The sequence below is a fragment of the Rhinolophus sinicus genome, chromosome 2 (genome assembly GCF_057876585.1).
Source record: "Rhinolophus sinicus isolate RSI-liver-muscle chromosome 2, RSI-T2T, whole genome shotgun sequence".
NCBI classification, from domain to species: domain Eukaryota; kingdom Metazoa; phylum Chordata; class Mammalia; order Chiroptera; family Rhinolophidae; genus Rhinolophus; species Rhinolophus sinicus.
The window spans coordinates 164586694-164606216 of record NC_142502.1 but is presented as its reverse complement, the minus strand read 5'-3'; the positions used below and the strand labels follow the sequence as shown (position 1 = coordinate 164606216).

Below are 19523 nucleotides of genomic sequence, written 5' to 3'. Positions count from 1 at the left end.
GTGCAATGTGTTGTACAAGGTTATTCACTGCAGCATTGAACTAGGAATTAGAAACAACCCTCGTACCTATCAATAGGAACTGATTCCTGTTACTCTGCTCAAAAAATCAAGGAAAAAGTGAGTCCTTTCTAGGGCATATGAAATCCAATACAATTTATTGCCTCCATCCCCTGCTTTCTCATCCATCTCTTCCTACTCTGTTCACTTTCTATTGGCCTCCTTACCCTCCAGCAACTCAAACCACTTTAGGACCTTTGCACTCAGTGCTCTCCGCCTGGAACACTTTCCCCAAGTCCACGTGGCTTACTCCTTCACTAGCTCAAGTCACTATCAGAAGCCTCCTCAGACCACCCTTTATACACAACAGCAACCAACTCGCAATACCTCTTCAACGCCTTCGTAATTCTCCGTATCAGTTACTACCCATCTGGTATTTGTTCATTTGTCTCTCCAGAATTGAAGCTCCAAAGAATAAAGACTGTTCACTTTACTTCTATGCTAGCAGTACCTGGCAATATTGAAGGGGCACAAGTTGTACTGCATAAATTATGCAACACCCAGACAAATAGTATGCATGTTTAAAAAACTTCCTTATATGAAAGATCTCCAAGACATTAAATGAGAAAAGCAAGGTGTATATATTTTGTGCTGAAAGGAAAAAGGAGAAAATATCTATGTATATTTGCTCAGGCTTACAGTGGTTACCTTTTGGGAGCAAACTAGGCAGCTGAGCATCAGGGTTAGGGAGCCTACTCCCTGTATACACCTTGAGTATGCTGCCAATTCAAAAAATGAAAAATTGAAAGTAGGCTGGGCCAGGGCTCTATGGGAAAAAGCATTAAGTTTGAGAAGTGGCCTTAACTAACTACTGCATTCCATGTGCTCCAGGATTATCCTTCTATCCAGCATCTTTTCCCAATTAAATCTGGAAAAACTGCCAAGATAACGATGGTATAATCTACAAAGGGTAGGAACATGGGTTGTATCTAGTTTCTATATTCCGACTTTTCCATAAAGTGATTTTGCTTTAAAGGAGCAGTAACTCTTTATTGATTAAAAAGAGCAAGGGCTTTAACATCCTAGGCAGGATTCAAACTTTTCCTACCTCCGAGCAGGTTAACAGTACAGTTACCAATCTCTCTGAGCCTACTTCCTCTTCTGGGAGCTGAGGTTAACAATACTATTTTGTTGTGGGGATTAAGTGACAATGTCCTTGGATATTTTTACCAGAACTACAATGGTAAATCTGTAAGATGTGAAAAAAGTATCAGGTTTGAAACTGCTTACTGATGCTTTATCCCTTCAAGATAACTGTGGATAACAGCTTTTAATACTATACCATAAACCTAGGCACCTCTGCCCCGTTTCTTTGCCGTCACCAGTTCTCACCACCCTCCCAAACACCCTACCCAACCTCTGTATCTGTTACCTTGACCTTTGCTTCAGGTCTTTCCAACTATACAATTATATATACATCTTGTAGGTTATATAGCCCTCCCTCCCAAAGGTCTTTAAGCAACCGCTGCTCACTAAGCCAGTTCTAATGAATTTCTATTATCCTTCACTCTGGTAACTCTGCCAACTTGCCAGTTTTAGAGCTTCCTATTCCCGTTAGCACAATATACATCAGAAACCGCGTTCTTTCAGACTTCAAGATAGGCTAAACAAAGATGACAGCCACAATCCTAATGCCACCATTCATTTAAGGAAGTTTTAAATTGATGGCATTTCAAGACCCTCTCAGGTTTTGTCCTCAGAAGGGGCACTGCAAGATGGTATGACACTTTCCCTTGATACTTAGCCTAATTCAAAGCCCAAGGGACAGCTACTGAAGTCAAGGGTATGCATTACTTATCTCTATATCTGGGTGAGAGGACCAAGATAAGGTTCTATGCCCAAAGCACTCAGTGCCTGATGTGTTATCAATTAGATAATCAGAGCCAGGTTTAACATTTAGAATGGTTGAGTCTGGAGCAGCACTTTTCAGATCAGTCACATAATCAATTTAGCATTCCCAACCTCTAAAAATAGAAAAGTGCACTGCACCAGTGTATCATTTAAGATGTATACTAACAGGCGTGCTGAGTTGCAGGCAATGGTCTGAAAGGTGTTTGCCTAGATACCCAGGTTTCCTTTTCCGATTAGGGTAGAACTTTGTGCTTGTTTTTTAAAACAGTTCTTGCCCCTATAACTCCTGCATATCCTTTCATACTAATCTCTAGCACACCACTAATCCATCCCAAAGTTACACGATTAATGATTCCTACACTTGGCTCAGAACTCCCACTTCCAAAAATTGAGTATCAGGATTGTTTGTTCTCTGCATTTATTGTTGAGTAAACTTATCTTTATATAATACAGAACAATTAAAGCTGACCAAGTGCAACAAATGAACCTGCCAATTATACAAAGCTTTGTGTCAACCATAATTCAGCCAGTTTTCAAAATTCCAAAAACAAAGTATCCAAACTTCCAACAAATGGGGCAGACCAGTAGGCAATGCTATCCAATCTTTGCTAAAGAAGCGTAAGGAAATGGACATGGGCAGATACTTGTGCCACCAGCATTGGTCATTTTTTGCATGATCATTGTTTTTGAACCAAGGCTCGAGAATACAAGGTAAAGCTTGACCAGAAAACTCAAAATTAACTGTTACTGCCCTACTAAAGATTTTAGTCTGAATAAAGAATCTACTGGCTATAATATTAAGGTCTAGCAGATGCTAACAAAAAACTACTACATAAAGTATTGCTAAATATAAGTGAAATTTACAAACCTACTTTAGTCTCATTAACATTTCTGTTTGACATCTTTAATTACTTTGCACCAGCCTGGCAAAATAAAAGTATGTTGGTGGTCGGGAACTGAAACATCTACCTTGGGAATTAACACATCTCTGCTCAGAATAAGGCAATCCATTTGAAGGGATAAAGGAGAGTATCAGGGCTGGACAATTTTGCAAAGCTGGTTTACATGAAGATGTTTTGTCCCAATTCAGACCGTTTCTCAAACATGCAAAAATGTTGGTATAAAATTAGCTAATGCTGAAAACAAAGTAACATTGAGAACTTCCTAAAAGTTTTGATTTGACACCATCCCATCTAATAGCTTGAAAACCTGTCACTATTCTTAAACAGCTTTCAGAAAATAATTCAGTTCCTCCAGCATCAAGTCCAATTACTTCTTATACCAGTTACCTTAAAGCAAACTCTTGGCTTAGTTCTTGTCATGCTCATTTACAGGCTAATCAGTGGTTCCTCTAGCCTGAGATCATTAGCATGATAATATGTAACACCAACTTCAATTAATTCAGGGACTTGTCATGATGTAGTCATGCTATTAAGGGGGACTTGAGTTATCTTACCCAAAGCTCTAAGGGTAAAAGGGAATTTTCCAAGTGTATGTATACTACAGTTAATGATGTTCACAACTTAACACCATTAAACTTTGAAATGTAGGTCTGTATGAACATGACTGATACCAAGGCTGACTCCTGAAGTTTACCAAATTGAGTATTAATATTGAAAACAGATCAAAAATCTAGTTAGAAACATTTTATTTAAATGTGCCAAATAAAAACCCATTTTCAGACCAGAGGATGTTAATACATTCAACAAAATTTATATTATCTTACTGCTGTGAATTTACAGAGTAATAATCCAGATCCTTTTGATTAGATGGTTGAAATACCCTTCCTAGGTTACATTTTATAGACATCACAAATCCCTTATAATAATGTAAACAAAATAACTTTTCCCTAAAAGGTGAACTTGAGACCTTCAGTCCACTCTCTCAGGACTTGCACTTCTTCGCGGACTTCCTGATGGGGACCGACTAAAAAGAAAAACATTAGGTTTGGAACCCATTAGTGTCTACTGAAACTTATTCTTCTCATGTACAACACCCAGCTTCAATAAATTAAAAGGTGGTTAAAGGTACTATGTGTTTCGATAGCAGAGATCTAAAGACCACCACGAAGGTTTATATACAAATCATTTGTCATTGCTTAAGATTAGGCTTAACAATAATAGCCTCCTTGCTAAAATTACAAGGTTAAGTTAAAAAGGACAACTTTGAATTTTGGGAGCTCATTAAGTAGCGACTAGACAGACAACGGTTTAGCTACAAGATTTCAACCTATTTTTACCTATTGTTGCTATGTGGGGGGAAAAAAGCATGTTTCTTAACATGAAATTATACAATTAAAGGTTCACAGGACTACCCACATCTTAATAATCATCCTATCTTAACGGCAGTTTCCAACTAAAGTATAAGCTGACACTGAAGCACGAAAAGCAATCATCTAAGAAAGTTAGTACCTAGCATTTTAATGCATATATATAGCACCAATTCTCCAAAGAGCTCAAAGCCTGCAAAGTAGGCAGTAAGCAAACAAATTCTACAGAGGCCACACTTGACAGTTAAAACATGGCAACAAATTATTTAGCTTACCTTCTTTTTGGAGATGGAGATCTGGACTTTGATCGGCTGTCAAAACATGAGAAATTCTATTAAGAAAAGTACTAACCAACCCCTCTTATAATCACAGCATCATGAAAACCCCCAAATTGTCCTGAGCTTAAAAAATGTCAGGCTGCAGTTAAAACGAGAAAGAGCTTATCAGTTTTTGCTAACAAGAGCCAGTCTTCCAACAACTGTTCTTCATAAAATGAACTGCTTTATCATGATTAATCTTTTACACTTTGCTTTATATGCACAGCTATTCTCAGAATGCTTCTCCATGCACCTATCAGTTCTAACAAAGGCCTCTTAATTTAACACCAAAATTACAAATTTCTTTCTCACTATAGCTTTATATTCCTTGTCCAAAAGTCAGCCAGAATAGGCCATGTACAAATTAAGTTCTAATGTTTGGTTTATTAATAAAATACTGTGTTCCCACTTAACACCTAGACTTAAGAGTTAACACTTGAAACGTCAACAATTCAAAACACTTTGAACTCTTTGGATATTGGTGCCATATAACTACAAGAGCATTAATCAGATTTTTACCCTTACCTGCTTCTTGGTCGTGAAATAGACCTGGATCTTGATCTTGACCTAGACCGGGATCTTAAGAGAAAAAAAATTATACCAATTAGTCCATACAAGTAATTTCTTTAAACACCTCCTGAGCACGTTATTTGGTAGGCTAGGAATAGAAGGGCTAAAACTGAGCAAGATGCAACTCTTGCCTTATATCAGTCTAAGACTGGACAAATTATCATTCTCTCAACAAGCTCTGATGTCAAATAAATAAGGAACCACCATTTCAATTATGTGGTTCTAGCATACAGAGGGTACACTATTCTTCAAGTGTATAGCATCCCAGAGGAAAAAATAGATTTTTTTTACTTAAGATTGACATGATTTGATTTTAGCTTAAAAGAATCAAATCAATCTTACAAAGGACCCCTGAACTGAGATTTATTCAGGTGATAAGCAGTCACAACTGGGTAAAGCTTTATAGCTTAGATCAATAAGCTATCATAGTTCAAAGACCATCAATTTGTCACAAGCCAAATTAGGTGGCATGCACATCTTGGGGTCCTGCAATCAAATTAACTATTTCAACTTGCTTCTAATTCTAAATCTCTTCCTGTTTCTAAGGGGACTTCTTATGAGGGATCAGGCAACTATCATCTTTTAGAGTTAATATCACTTACCTATACAATAGGTAAAATCTGACTTAGAACTTTTCAGCAACATGTCTACTCAGAGGCCCGGAATGATCTGAGGATTTGTGCTTTGGACCCTCCTCTATCACAACCTAACAACGCTTCAAATCCTTAGTTGGACTTTTCTATCTGTACAGCTAGGGTTAATACCCATTTAATGTTTGTATCTCAAAATATTTTCTGAAATATTTCAATTGTGTCCTTAGGACACTCTACTGCTGTCATTAAGACGTGACAACCCAAATGCAAACAAGGGGGGAAATAAAGTGTTACATACTGGAAATACCTCGATCCTTTTATAGATCCAGACCTAGATCGTCTGAGTGAAGCTGAACGTGATCTACGAAGAGACACAGATCTTGATCTTCGAGGAGATGCTGATCTTGACCTAAAAATGATTATCAAAGTTTAAGTTCATCTCCAATTAAAAGTTTTTTTACTGTTTGTTAAAACTTGAATTAAAACTCTCACCTCCTTCCCCGGCTTCTGCTTCGTGAGCGAGAGTATCGCCTACCTCTGGATCTCGAATGTGATCTAGACCGTGACCTATTTTTCAAGTTAGAAAAAAACAAAATGTTAGATGGTAACTCGGTTTTATAGTTTGTGTGCCTCTGCTGAAATCAAATCTCAAAACTATTTAAATTTAGTGTCTCATTTGGTAATAAACTCTGGGCCTATTAGTTGTCTTTTTTTTTTTTTTTTTTTTTTACTACCTAAAAAAAGATTTGTTAAAAGCTAAATTACATTTTAGAATTACATAATATAAAACACTGTAATGTGTATTTAAAATAAACCTTGCAAGTTTGCAGGTCGACCCTCTTTGGCCCATGGTCTAGAAGATCTAGACGATCTAGAAGTATCTATAGCCGATCGCTGCATCTAGATGTTTTCTTCAATCTAACGACGATCAAACTGACAGCCAAATGAGCCAGGTGAGGCTTGATTGACGCAAGAAGATTTTTCTAGTTGGGAATGTGGTCAATCTGGTGTTCCTCTTTCTAAACCGGAGGGGGCCCCAATTGTAAGCCAAATTTACTGTTACGGCGATCACCGACTCAAATTTTCTGCCCTTTAAAGAATAAGGTGAAGCTAGGTGTAGATGACTCGAGGGGATCTGGCCTCTTATGCTGATCACCTCAAGGTCTAGGAGGATCTTAATTGTCGGATTTGCAAGGCGCCTCAGCATGATATCATAAGGCTCGTGACATTCTGAATCAAGGCGACTGACTCAAACGAAGAAACCTGAAAGGTTTTGACCAGGTTGATTATTAATATATTAACATTTGTTTAATTAAACAAAAATTGTAAAATACACCTGTACAATTAACATTCAAGTTTATATAAAAATATTAGTTTCTGCCTTGCCAATAAAAGAATTACTTGATTAACAAGTATACCAACCATTCCTTTATTAAAATAAATACCTGCTTCTTCTTCGCCGGCTATAGCGATGACAATCATAAGCATAATGCCCCTTTTCACCACATTCATAGCATCTATCATTGGGATCAAAGGGACGTCGGGCAGGTGGTCTATCAAAACGAGATCTCCGAGGCATGCCTGTTGATAGTTCAACCCTCACTCGGGAACCACAAATCACCCTATAAAAGAAAAACGATACAATTCTAATGCTAAGAAAATACTTGTGACATGTCGATTTAGGACTTTCCAACTACTCTCTGCCTTTACAAGCTCCAGCTATCTTTCTAAGTCCTTCCAATTCCACCTTTGCTCTCCTTCTTAAGTTAATAAATTATGATCAGCTATTTACAATCTCCAGAAAGACTAGAGAATCCAAGTTTAGCACCCAAGCTCACTACCCAGCCCACAGGAATATTCTAATGAACATACGATACGTTTCATAACCAACATCTTACTTACTTGCCATCCAGGCCTCGCACTGCATCTTCTGCATCTCTAGGGTCTTCAAATTCCACAAAGGCAAATCCTGGAGGATTCCTTGCGATCCACACAGTTCTTAAGGGACCGTAATAACTGAAAGCCCTTTCTAACTCTCCTTTGCCAGCACCAGTTCCCAGGTTACCAACATACACCTTGGTTTCTGTTTAAAAATGCAAATAGAAGAATGCACGTTATGCAAAATTTGATCTAAGTATGAATGAATTCTTTGCGTTAAAACAGGCCATCCTTAAGATTGTGCAAGGCATGTTTAGTGCTCTATCAAAGATGGAATTTAGTCTTAAAACCAACGAGTTTCTTAAAATCTAGATATATGACAAAATTCTTAACATTCTAATAACGGGGGAAACCTCCAAACCACAGGTACAGATGCGTGGTAGGATATTCCGAGGCGTGAAGCGGGCTCCGCCCCGGCCCCGCCCCCGAGTCCCGGCAGCCCCGGGCGCGCTGCGAGCGCGCGGGCCGGCGGCGGCAGCGGCGTCGGCGGCGGGCGGGCCCCGCTAGGGGCCTGACGGGGAGAGCAGGGCTGCGCCGGCTCTCGTCCTCCACGGCAACCGCCCCAGGCGCAGGCTCGCCCAAAGGTCCAGCTCCCCGCCCCAGAGCCATTAACCGCGCTCGAAAGAGCTAAAAGAGAAAAGAAACCAGCCGCCAGACGAAAAGATTATGTCTCCATACCCACTCCGCAATTCGACCGACTATATGACGAGAATGCGCAGCTCGAAGCTGTCACAATTTTGTTCACTCTCAAATTCACCCTTGATTTTATGGCTGCGACCAGATCTGTCCGCTAAAGTGGCGGGAAAGCGCCAAGGAAATGCGCCACCATGCTCGTCAATGTGCGCAAAATGGCAGCCGAGGGCGGGGGGGTGTGGGGGGCAGGCGGGCGGCTCGAAGAAGGGCAACAGGAAAATAGTGATTGTGGGCCTGCCTTGAGCTGGGGCGGGAAACGAAAATGCCCAAGAATTAACATGGAACTTGGCACAGACCTACAACCGCCATCCCGTCTTCCTTCAATACCCCGCCCCCGCTGCCTCCGGCTTCGTATGGTGTGCGCGGAAGCCGCCATTACGCACGCGGAATAACCGTCTCCCAACCGCCGCGCCAACCCCATGGCCTCGCAATACTCGCTACACCCACAGCAACATCCCTCCCTGGTCCCTAGCCTCTTACCTCCTCCGTACCGCCCGTAACGCGACATGATGACTGGACTGTCCCGCGAGCTCTGCTTTTAGCTCGCACCGCCCAGAACGAGTAACACAAAAGCCTCCACACAATGTCACTCGCCAACGGTCCGGCGGCACTACAAGGAAGAGCCTGGGTTCGTGCTTATATACGCGGTGGCTGGGGTTCTCTGCGCATGCGCCACCTCGACGTTCTGCGCGGCACAAAGGAGCTGGGCGGACACAACCGAGCAGCAACGCGGAGGGAACTGAAGAACCTAAAACACCGCGCACAGGCGGAGGGATACGTTTCCATGGCAACTCCAGAATTCCCTCCAGTAAACCCCTTGCCTTACCCGCGGTGTCCCGCCCCCTCCCTTCTCTTTTTCCTGTACCCTCCTCATTTTTCTTCCCTTCTCCCTTTTCCCTTTAATTCCCCCAATCTAGGGACCCTCAGCTCTACTAGTAATCTTACTACAGGTGCATTAGACCAGCCTTATGAAAGTGTGACATCTAAACGCTGATGTTGCAGCCGTCGCCGCCGTTCTGCTGGGGGACCTGGCCTGGACTCCTACTTAGTGATCTTTGGGGCTCATTAGAGGTAATGGGAAGTTTGGCTAGGGTGAGAACTCCTTGAACACCGCCATTCTGAGCAGTGGTCTCTGCACTATACACCTCTAAAGAGGTGAACCCCGAGGGACCGCCCGCCCTGCACCGACCCTCCAACCCCTTCAGAACCAGCCACTAATTTTCACCGATACCTTCCGAGTTCTGGGAGTCAGGGGGACAAAGGAGTAGAGTTGTTTGTTGTTGTTTTTTTGCCCCCGTCATATTGAAATTGTGACAAAACCCTAAGTCCTTAAAGCGTTTTGGGTAGTGGCAATTCTGAAATTATTTGCATTTGAAGCATAAGTAGTTTATTTATGCTTCCCTTCTAGTGCTTTTTGCTTTGGACTGTAGTAACATCTCAGCCAGTAAGTACTCAGATCCTGACGACTGGGACTGAAGTCATCTTTGAGTAGCAGCCGCTTGCAGCTTAGCCACTCCATAAATCAAACACATGAAAACCTTTTCTTTACGTTAGAATCACTTAAAATCCAGTTTTGATTTTGCACATTGCATCTGCCATACACCATCTCTACAAATACACGTATAAATTTTGTTTTACCGTCCACCAAAAAGACGTTATGCCATAAATACTTGGAACACACGAATTGGAAATGTTTCACATAAAAGAGAAAATCCTTAGGTATTTGTGTGTGTTTTTTCATCTGCTGTAGCTTCATTTGGTGTGTGTAGGTGTGGGATACAGAGTATAGGAGAAAGAGGGCATAGTTGAGTAAGCCTTTATTCAGGTGACTACAGTATGGAACTCTCCAGGTAATGCTATGAATTTATACACGTTTTTAAAGATTTGTCAAATTATGGAATTAGTCTGTCTCAAGGATCTCTAGTAAGAAAATACAAGTTCTATAGAGTATATTATATTTGTTGTCCATTAGTCTTTTGTTATTTTTTGTTCTTTTGTTTGTTTTTTGTTTTCCATTTTGTTCTCCCTTAGTCATATTGATTTCTGTTATTATCTACTTAACAGGGTTCTTCTCAAAAGGATTAAACGATAAAGATCTTTTTACATACTCCCTGAAAGAATACAGTATCAATTCTATAAAGCCTCACTAATTTGACTTCTCTTAAGAATTTATAAAAGTTGCTGTTGGACAAGGCATAGATAACTTATTGAAAGATAGTACTTATTATACTGCATAGCTCCTAATAGGCCACAGTAACTTTTTTTTGGCTCTGAATACAAAGTCTATTGTACAAAAGGTAATTTCTAAGCAAAGCAAATGATAGTGCAAACAATACATAAAGAAGCAATTTTCCAACTTACAACAAATACTTTCAAGCACATTAAAGGAAAAGGGATAAAAACCCTGACTGGTTTGCATGCCTCTCTAGAAGACAGGTGCTTTAATAAGCTAATTACATATTATTTATTAAAAGAGGGCCAATTCTAGGCTGGGCTTTGTTAACATAGTTGCCATGAAAAAATAATAGTACTCTGTACTATTTCTGTACACTATTTTACTGAGCACTCTCTAAGAACAAGTAACCAAGTCTTTTCACTAAATGTCAATCCAAATCAGGGAGATTTTAATTGTACAGAGTACTTTTATTCCTACTGATTCTTTTGAAATCAGTTTTACCTACAAAAATTTTTGCCTCTAGGACTCTGTTTCAAATTAATATCACATTCCCAGATTCAATTTGAATGTGAAAGCTATTTAATTCAACAAATATTCTAATATTTCCTAATATGAAATGTTGAGTAATTCTTAATATGTTACTGTTGTTAATTAAACATTGATAATACTATTAGTTTAGGAAGGGGTGGGGATAATTCTTAATCCTTTTACAGCAGCTTTCAAAATTTATCTGCATTTCCTAGATCAGTATTTTCAAAGAAGCATAAAAGAAAAAGTTCATTTTTTATCTTAGTTTCTTCTCCATTTTAGTTTCACTTATAAGTCATTGTCACCATTTTAGCTTGGATGTGAAAACCTTAAAACAAGAAAAACAAGTTTAGACTTTTTGCACATATATTGATTTTTAATGTAAATAGTCTGTAGTTACAAACACTAGTCTTTTAATATGTATTTATGTATGTATGTGCTGTAGGTCAATCCAGACAGCTGTGTTCAACTACAACTTTCTTTTCTTTTTTCAAAATGTTATAATCTTCTGTTTCCTCTAGAGTGCTCTTGAGAATTCTGGGAAGGAAAAATTCTTAGAGGCATGTTTATAATTCTTTCAGATTGTATAAAGAAATTAACTTCTCATTAGCCAAGTACTGGACTCCCATCAGTACTGAAATATGGAGGGCAACAGTTAACACCAGTGCTTTGGCCAACTTCAAAGAGTGAAACTAGGAAGAAAAATGGGATGGAAGAGTGCCCCACTAACACAAATATTACCAAAATGGCTGATTAGGAGTGTAAAACAATCTAGGAAGAGTGAGGCTTTCTGCAGAATGCCTGATAATATTAAAAAGTGTGAAACTGTAAAACCATCGAGCCTTAAACCCATCAATTGTGTTGTTCCTTCTCTAAAGAAAGAATATTGAATTGTAAACCTGAAATCTATGTAACTTTACTAATAATTGTCACCCCAATAAACTTTAAAAAAAATGGAATATTAATGTAAGAGACGTGGTCAGCTTGGTGTCTTAATTAGAGAGCTACACTAGCTTAGACTTTTAGAGTTTAGCAGTTTCTTCAGCACTGTCTTGGAAGGAGAGAAACTGATCCTGTACTTAGAGAAATACTTACTGCTCAAGACCATTGACTCCCTTTAGTGTTTTGTTACTGATCTTCCATGAATATAAATATGTTCTGTAATAAAAATGGTTTTCGTTTATAAAACCTTTTTCTAGGAGAGGTTGTGTGGTATAATAATTAAGAGCATAAACTCATGGAGTGTGACATGGATGGGTCTGAAGCTCGGCTCCACCATTTAATCCTGCGTACCCCTAACTAAGTTTTTCATCTCCTGGTACTTCAACTTCCTCATCTGCAAAATGGGGTTTAATAATAGTACCAATCTCAAAGAGGTGTTTTTAGGATTAGATGAGGAAAGCTGAGTAAATAACATTGCAAAGAGTCTAGCACATACTGAGTTTTCAATAAATGTTAGCTGGCAGGAGGAGGAAGAGCAGTAGTGGTAGCAGCAGTAGTCTGACAAACCTTTTGTCAGTTGCTAAAAAATTGATATAATCTGGGTGCACTGACAAAATTGAAGTTCTGTTTCTGCAAAGCTAGGGACCACTAGACTCTGGACATAGTGAACAGTCTTAAGTGGCCACTCCTAAGATATCTTTGTCCCTTCACTCATTGACTTCAGTAAGGGAAATTGTCACTTTTCTTCGTTCACCCAATCCACAAAGAGAAAAACATTCTAACTTTTATAAGAAGCAACAACTCAGAAAAAGAAATTCTCTTCATGAGAAATCAATCCCCAGAAATCACAGAATCAAATGCCAAAACCCTCTTAAGGGTTATATGCAAAGGTATTTACCTATGGAATGGGGAGATGTGTGTTCATGAGCAATGGGGAAATTGTCACTTTTTCTACAAAGTTTAGTCTTTGAAGCTAATTTGTATAGTATTAGGTATACCTTTATTTAAAAACTTAAAAAGTCTATTTCAAAGCTAATGACAAATAGCTACATACACTACAACTCTCAAACAGATAATTAAGTTGAGACTACCTATAAAAGAAATGGCTTGAAATTTAGATATAGAAGGAATTTTATTAGTCTAACCACCTTGTTTTTCAAAGGAGACTAAGACCTAAAAATTGCAGAATGGTGAGAGCTATGGTTCCCACATCCTGATATAAGGACTGTCAGTCTGAACTTTGATGAAAATTTCTCCAATCCCAGAAAAAATAGGAACTATTGCCAACAAGTCTTTCTTGGAAAGAACCATCTTTTAGTCTGTGGATTTATCTTTCTTACTTTTTTACATTAAAATGCTTCTCCCCACATTTTTTTAATGAAAGGATGCTAAGAGTAATTTTTTTTAATGTCATCTGTTTTCTTGATAGAAAAAATCTTTTTTTTTCCAGATTTATGTAGTTGCCAGAATCCAAGAGTCTAGAATCTTTAGTAAAGAACAAAGCATGAATTTACCCAATAAAAAATAGAGGAAAAAAAAAAAGGGTTTGAAAACGCAAAAAAACAAAACAAAAAAAAATGACTATCCTTACTAAAAATACAAATTAAAACAACATACTTTTTTTGTCAGTAGTGCAGTGAAATTGGCACTCATGCCCATTAATGGGAATATGAAATAATACAATTTATTTGAGGGTCAATTTGGCAATATGTTTAAAATTATTAAATTGCCTGTACAGTAGTCCCCCATTATCTGCGGTTTCGCTTTCCGTGGTGTCAGTTACCCACACAGTCAACCGTGGTCCAAAAATATTAAATGGAAAATTTCCCTCTTAATGGGATACATGGATGGCTTTTTCACTCAGAACTGAACCTTTAGATAAATGTGTAACTAACTTAGCTTTTCAATGGATAGTTATTACAGTTGCTAATACTGTGAGACATAACTAAACCTTAAGGTATAAAAACAAGCAATTTAACTAAAATAATACCACTGAGGCTATCCTTCTCTTCATCATTTTTTTCTCACGTATAACATATTTTCCCTCTGTTTGTTCTCTTCCCTCTGTGTAAAATCTAAATCCCTTTCCTTTGTTTAGTCTCCTCTGCTTTACCTTCCCCTTCTTCTTTTAACTTGTCAAAATACAGAATTAAAGTACATTTTAAAGTATACTTGTAATTGTAAAGCATTGTAATTATGATTAGTGTTGTGTAGTAATTGTGTAATGTTGTGTAGTGTTGTGTAATAATTATGATTAGTAGTGTTGTAATAGATTAATTGAATTAGAGTGATGTTACTAAGAATAACATGGAATGGATTTTTCATTCCTATAATCTTTATTTTTTGGTCTGGACAATTCACTCCTTCCTCAGTCTTAACTAGAGGCCTATGCAAATACATTCCCCTTTCCAGCCAGATTCTTGCCCTCAGGGCCTTTCTAGAGACATTTTACAGCTATCACAGTACAATTCTAACACACAAATACACAAAAGCATGATCTTATGAAAATGATAGATTGGAGGGACGCTTACAGAAGAACTCTTATTTACAAAGGATTTACTTCACAATGTTTTTTAAAAGAGCATGTTTTCTTTAGTACATTCCGAATGATTTGAACTTTTCAGAAATACGTCTTCTAGGTAAATGAAATTATCTTTTCCCCCCTTTTGTCTGACCTAGATGAGATTATCCTAATGCGCACCTCACAGCTGTTAGTTTGTCTGCCTCCGTAATAACAGCAATACCTCAGGCTGTAGAAGAAGTGACCCCAGTCTGGAGAACAGAAGCCACCCTCACTGCAGTCACATCACTCCACTGCAAGTATCTCCCATCTCTCAAGTGGGGAAGCAAATATGTCACGTACTGTATGTAAAAGAGAAAATGATAATGAAGGTGACTTGACATCATTTACGCTATGCAAGGAAGAAAATGACAAGGAGGAGAAGTTTGAAGACGCCTATGAAATTATCCCTGTGGCAACAACAATGAATCTAGTATCTTCCCTGGAAGAATGCACAACTGGATTGTATTTATTTCTAAATAACAGATTCTCAGATGCCATAAACTTCATTCATCCATGGTCGAAAAACAGCATGTACCATGCTCTGATTTATGGTATCCTTATGATTGTCAAGGCCATCTTGACTTTTGATCCACAGGATGTACAGATTGGAATGACTGCTGTAAAGGAAGCTTTGAAAACCTGTAACAGTTTCCGAAAAAAAGCTAGGGTGACAAGCTTTTCTCATCTAGTGAGTAAACCGGGAATAAGAGCTGTCAAAGAAGTGGAACTGCATGCAGAAGTCTGCTATGCTGAGTGTTTGATCTTGAAATCCACTATATCTTTTATACAGGATGACAGTATGCTTGGTTTTCTTAAAAGTGGGATCAACATTGGGTTAAGTTACCAAATATACAAAGACTGCGAACAAGTATTAACACAGATACCTAACAGCCAAATCAAAACCTACAGACACCTTGTTGGAGGAGTAAAATTTGGACTTGGAGCATTCAATTTGATGTTATCACTTGTGCCACCAAAGACACTTAAGTTACTCAATATTGTTGGATATTATGGTGATAGAGAGGTAGGCTTGACTTTGCTTTATGAGAGTGCATCTGAATCCCATATAAATAATATCTTAAGTATTTTGACTCTACTCTTTTATTACAACTATATCTATGTAGCTTTTGGTGTTGAAGTGGGTTCCAGTTCTACCACAGAGAATCTCTTCCTAATGTACCTCCAGAAATTTCCAAGGTGTGTCATACTTAAATTTTTTCATGCACGTCTTAGTATGCTGAAAGGACATTTTAAAAATGCACAGTTAACATTAGAAGAGTGCATTTTTATTCAGAATGAATGGAAGCAGATTCATCACCTCTGTTACTGGGAACTCATGTGGTGCCACCTTTTTCTGCAGGAGTGGAAGCCGGCTTACGAGTATGCCAACCTGCTCTCGCACAGCAGCAGGTGGTCCCAGGCAATCTTTTCATACAGTAAAGCTATGCTCCTGGCCCTGCTGCCTTCTGGTTTTGCAAAATCAGTAAGTGAGGATATGAGCTCTCTCTTCTTAAAAGTGGATAGTCTGAAAATCAAATTTTCAGGAACTTCTGTGCCAATAGAAAAGTTTATTGCTGAGAAGGGTCAGCGCTATGGTACTACTTCAGACTGGTTTATAGCACAGCCCATTCTGGAATTCATTTATGCCTGGAGTGGTTTCCGAGTCATGAGCAAAAAACTACACCTTATTTCATGCTGGCTATCAATAATTGACAAAGGAGAAGACTTTTTACGAAAAAATCCAAATAAAGAGTATGGCACAGATGACATGAGTTTGCTAAATTTAATAAAAGGTCTATGCCTGAAACACTTAGGCAAATATTCAGCAGCTGAACAGTACTTTAATTCAGTCATTCAAAAGGAGAAATTGTTAAAATATGACCACTATCTAGTGCCGTACACTTACTATGAACTGGGCATTCTACACTATCTGAAAGGAGATTATGCCATGGCAACAAAAAACCTAGACAACATAAAAAACTACAAAGACTATTCCATGGAAGCTCGATTACAGTTTAGGGCTCACATAGCCCTTGAACAAATAGCTAAAGAAAAGTGATTTAGACACAAAGTGTGGTTTTGTTTATTATGAATGAAGTGTCTACAGCCGGCATGGTTAATTAACAGGTAGAAATTTGTGGAAGAAATCCAAGAAGAGGCAACTGCTATGAATCTGACCAGTAACATGTAAGAAAGGAATTACTTTTTCCTCTTCTCTATAGTATCAAATGGAATGTCTTAGCCTGGCAAATGGAGTGATGTACATTCTTGAAAAAGAAAAGGCAAATGACATACATGATAAAATATATTCTCATATAGTTATGAATTTATCAATCATGTTAGAGAATATTTTCAAAAACTGAAAAAATGTTTTTTAACATCTCACTAAATAACGTATACAACTCGCAAATACCATAGGAAAGTAGCTCCACTAGGAATCCCAGTGCCCTATAAATGTTATTTAATCAGTAAAGACTTTTTAAAAAGTCTTTGGAAAACAAGACTTTAAGGTCTTACTGACATTTCAAAACAATGATGTACTGAACACTATAGACTCTGAATGGTTTTCTCTCATACATATTAATTTTTATTGGCTTTTTATACCAGACAAGATACTTTCCCCTGTGTGCTCAGTATATTTTATTTTACCTGTTATCATTAGGAAGCTGAAATACGTGTCTAATGATTTGCCACAGGATAGAGAAGAAACAGCGCCCCCCTTCACACACACACCCACCCTTTGAAGATAATTGGAGGAGGACAAGAGGATAAATGCATTTGGTAGGGAAAAAAAAAAAGACAAGACTAGGCTGTTGGAGGGAGAGTTTAGTTGCCTATATATAGCCTTCCCTTTAGCTGCCCTCCCTAAGGCATAATTCCTATTCAGACCAGCTCTTCAATATAATTAAACCACTTGCACCTATTCTGTTGCCATTGCTAGTGGACTAATCTGAAAGTAAATAGCAGCCAATGGGGCGTGGTATTGTTTTACCTGCCTGAGGCATAAAATCAGTCACTAGTTTCTAGACCGTTAAGTCTGACTGTGTATCCTCCTTGCAATCACCCTTAGAAACAAGTCACTGGGTAAGTTTGCTTTGCTACAACACGTGAGTGAAACCCATTATCGTAATGCTTTGGGTGTCGAAACAACCGACTGGAGCACAATGAAATTCAGAAATGCTTAGGCTGAAAAACATGTTCCTCATTAATTAAAAATAGACTTTCAGATGCACAACTATGCTTGAGTTATTTGCCATTATTTAATAATGACGGTACTGTATAGAGGTTCAGAGGGAGGCTGCCTGGATGTGTACCCTGCCTCGCTCTCACAAGTTGTGTGGCCTCGGGCCCCTGTGCCTCAGTTTCCTTAGCTGTAAAATTGGGATGATAATAGTTCCCATCTCATGGTTTACCTGTGTTAATTAAGATTGAGTCGATGCACATTTATTATCACTACTACTACCAGTAAGGATAATAATACATTGTTCTTCAGTGAAAAGGATTTAAATTACTCTTGGAAAAAGCAAAGGTTCCTTTGTTACCTGCTTTGCCAATCTAAAATTTGACCTGTTAATTTGCTTTTTCTGTTCTTAGTTTATCTTGGTCACTTATGAAATAAGTAACCCTCTGCCTAAATTACGATTTTGTGTTTTGTCCCAGTTTCTTCCAATGAATAGCAAATTTATTAATTGGTTAAGCAAATATATGCTGAGTGCCTACTATATGCAGGCACTGAACAGGGTACTGAGGATATGAAGATAAAGCCTGGTCTCTCTCCCGAGGACTTTGTTAAGGAGACAAGTTAGAAAACATTTTGTTGGGGATGGAAACATTTAAAACAGTTGCTTAAACAGACAGGAGTTTATTTGTTCCAAACAAAAGAAATCTGAAGGTTGGTAGTTCAGTATTGTTCTTTTTATCTTTTCCTTTTGTGCGTGGCATGTAAACCTTCTCATGTATGCTTGTTCATGGTGGAAAGAGGCTGCCTCACCTCCAGGCTTTCTGTCCAATCAGGCAGGCTGGAGGAGGAACAGTTAAGGGGCAAAAAGACTTTCTTAGGAGGCCTTGTCCTTTTATATTGGAAGGGACAGCCTTCCTAGGAACTTCCATGTATATATATCTCATTGGCCGGAAATATTCATATGGCCACTTCTACCTACAAGGGAAGCTGAGATTGTTTTAGCTTTCAAGCCTCATTAATTAGGAGGCTGTGGGAAAGAATTGTTAAATGAACTAACCTGCAGTTACACATATGTACATGACAATAAGCTACAAAATGGTAGCAGAGGGGCACAGTTGGAAAGGGGGCAAGGGAACGAGATCAAGGTAGAGAAAACTATGGGGATCTAACAGAAAATCTTGTGATTGACATTTCCTTGGTGACGTTGCTACCCACAGCACAGGTTCTGGCCTTTAACTGGCCCAAGAGTTGACTAGACACTTTGAGGCTCATTCTCACCAGTGAAACTCACAAGACATTAAGGTACAATTTACTCTGTTAACTTATTTATTTATATTAGGGACTGTTTCAGAGTTGCAAACTCAATTTCCTGTAAGGATCAGGCAAGAAATACAAACATGAAATAGCCAAGTGTAAAATAATAAAAGTGGTGGGAACTTGTTGTGAAGAAGAGAGAGCCAACTTATCGAAAGGCTTTCAAATTATAAAGAAATTGAATACTGTGCAGATATTATACTTATCTGCCAGTCCAATATGACCTGTTGGCCCCTTAGATTATGACTTCTGGTCTTTTGCTTTCTATTGACTAGAAAGCGCTCATGTTTCCGTCTTAAGAACCATTTCTCCTGATTATCAGTGTACCTACAAAACCAGGGAGGGGTCACGAGGCAGTATGGTGAGCGTGCCATCAGAATATAGAGAGGGATAGTTTGACGAGTATCTACTCCAGGTCTGGGTGAGATCTAATGAAGCAATATGGATACATCTCTGGAAAGTCCTTGCCTCCCAGATTCAGTCTCTGAGAAATACCTCCCCGCCTTTTGCTTGCTGACCTTCTTCTTCTTT

At 38.6% G+C, this 19523-nt stretch overlaps 1 protein-coding gene and 1 pseudogene across 5 annotated transcripts; one reads left to right on the top strand and one right to left on the bottom strand.

The window, feature by feature from the left end:
• Nucleotides 1-3539: 3539 nt before the first annotated feature.
• On the bottom strand, nt 3540-8927 carry SRSF7 (serine and arginine rich splicing factor 7). Of its 4 annotated transcripts, none has more exons than XM_019742311.3 (8): nt 8769-8927; nt 7560-7740; nt 7103-7279; nt 6150-6224; nt 5956-6066; nt 5020-5073; nt 4453-4488; nt 3540-3834 (listed from the first exon to the last, which is right to left on the bottom strand). In XM_019742311.3, the coding sequence occupies exons 1-8, from the start codon at nt 8794-8796 to the stop codon at nt 3780-3782; spliced, it is 717 nt and encodes a 238-aa protein (XP_019597870.1). In that variant the 5' UTR covers nt 8797-8927; the 3' UTR covers nt 3540-3779. The 4 variants fall into 4 exon arrangements, with proteins under 4 accessions (XP_019597870.1, XP_019597877.1, XP_019597887.1 ...); XM_019742318.3 differs by having other exon boundaries at nt 5965-6066; XM_019742328.3 differs by lacking the exon at nt 4453-4488.
• A 36-nt stretch (nt 8928-8963) lies between these two features.
• On the top strand, nt 8964-17946 carry LOC109452944 (tetratricopeptide repeat protein 39B pseudogene; annotated as a pseudogene). Its single transcript, XR_016020477.1, has 2 exons — nt 8964-9359; nt 14614-17946. The product of XR_016020477.1 is annotated as a tetratricopeptide repeat protein 39B pseudogene (transcript).
• The last annotated feature ends 1577 nt before the right edge of the window (nt 17947-19523 follow it).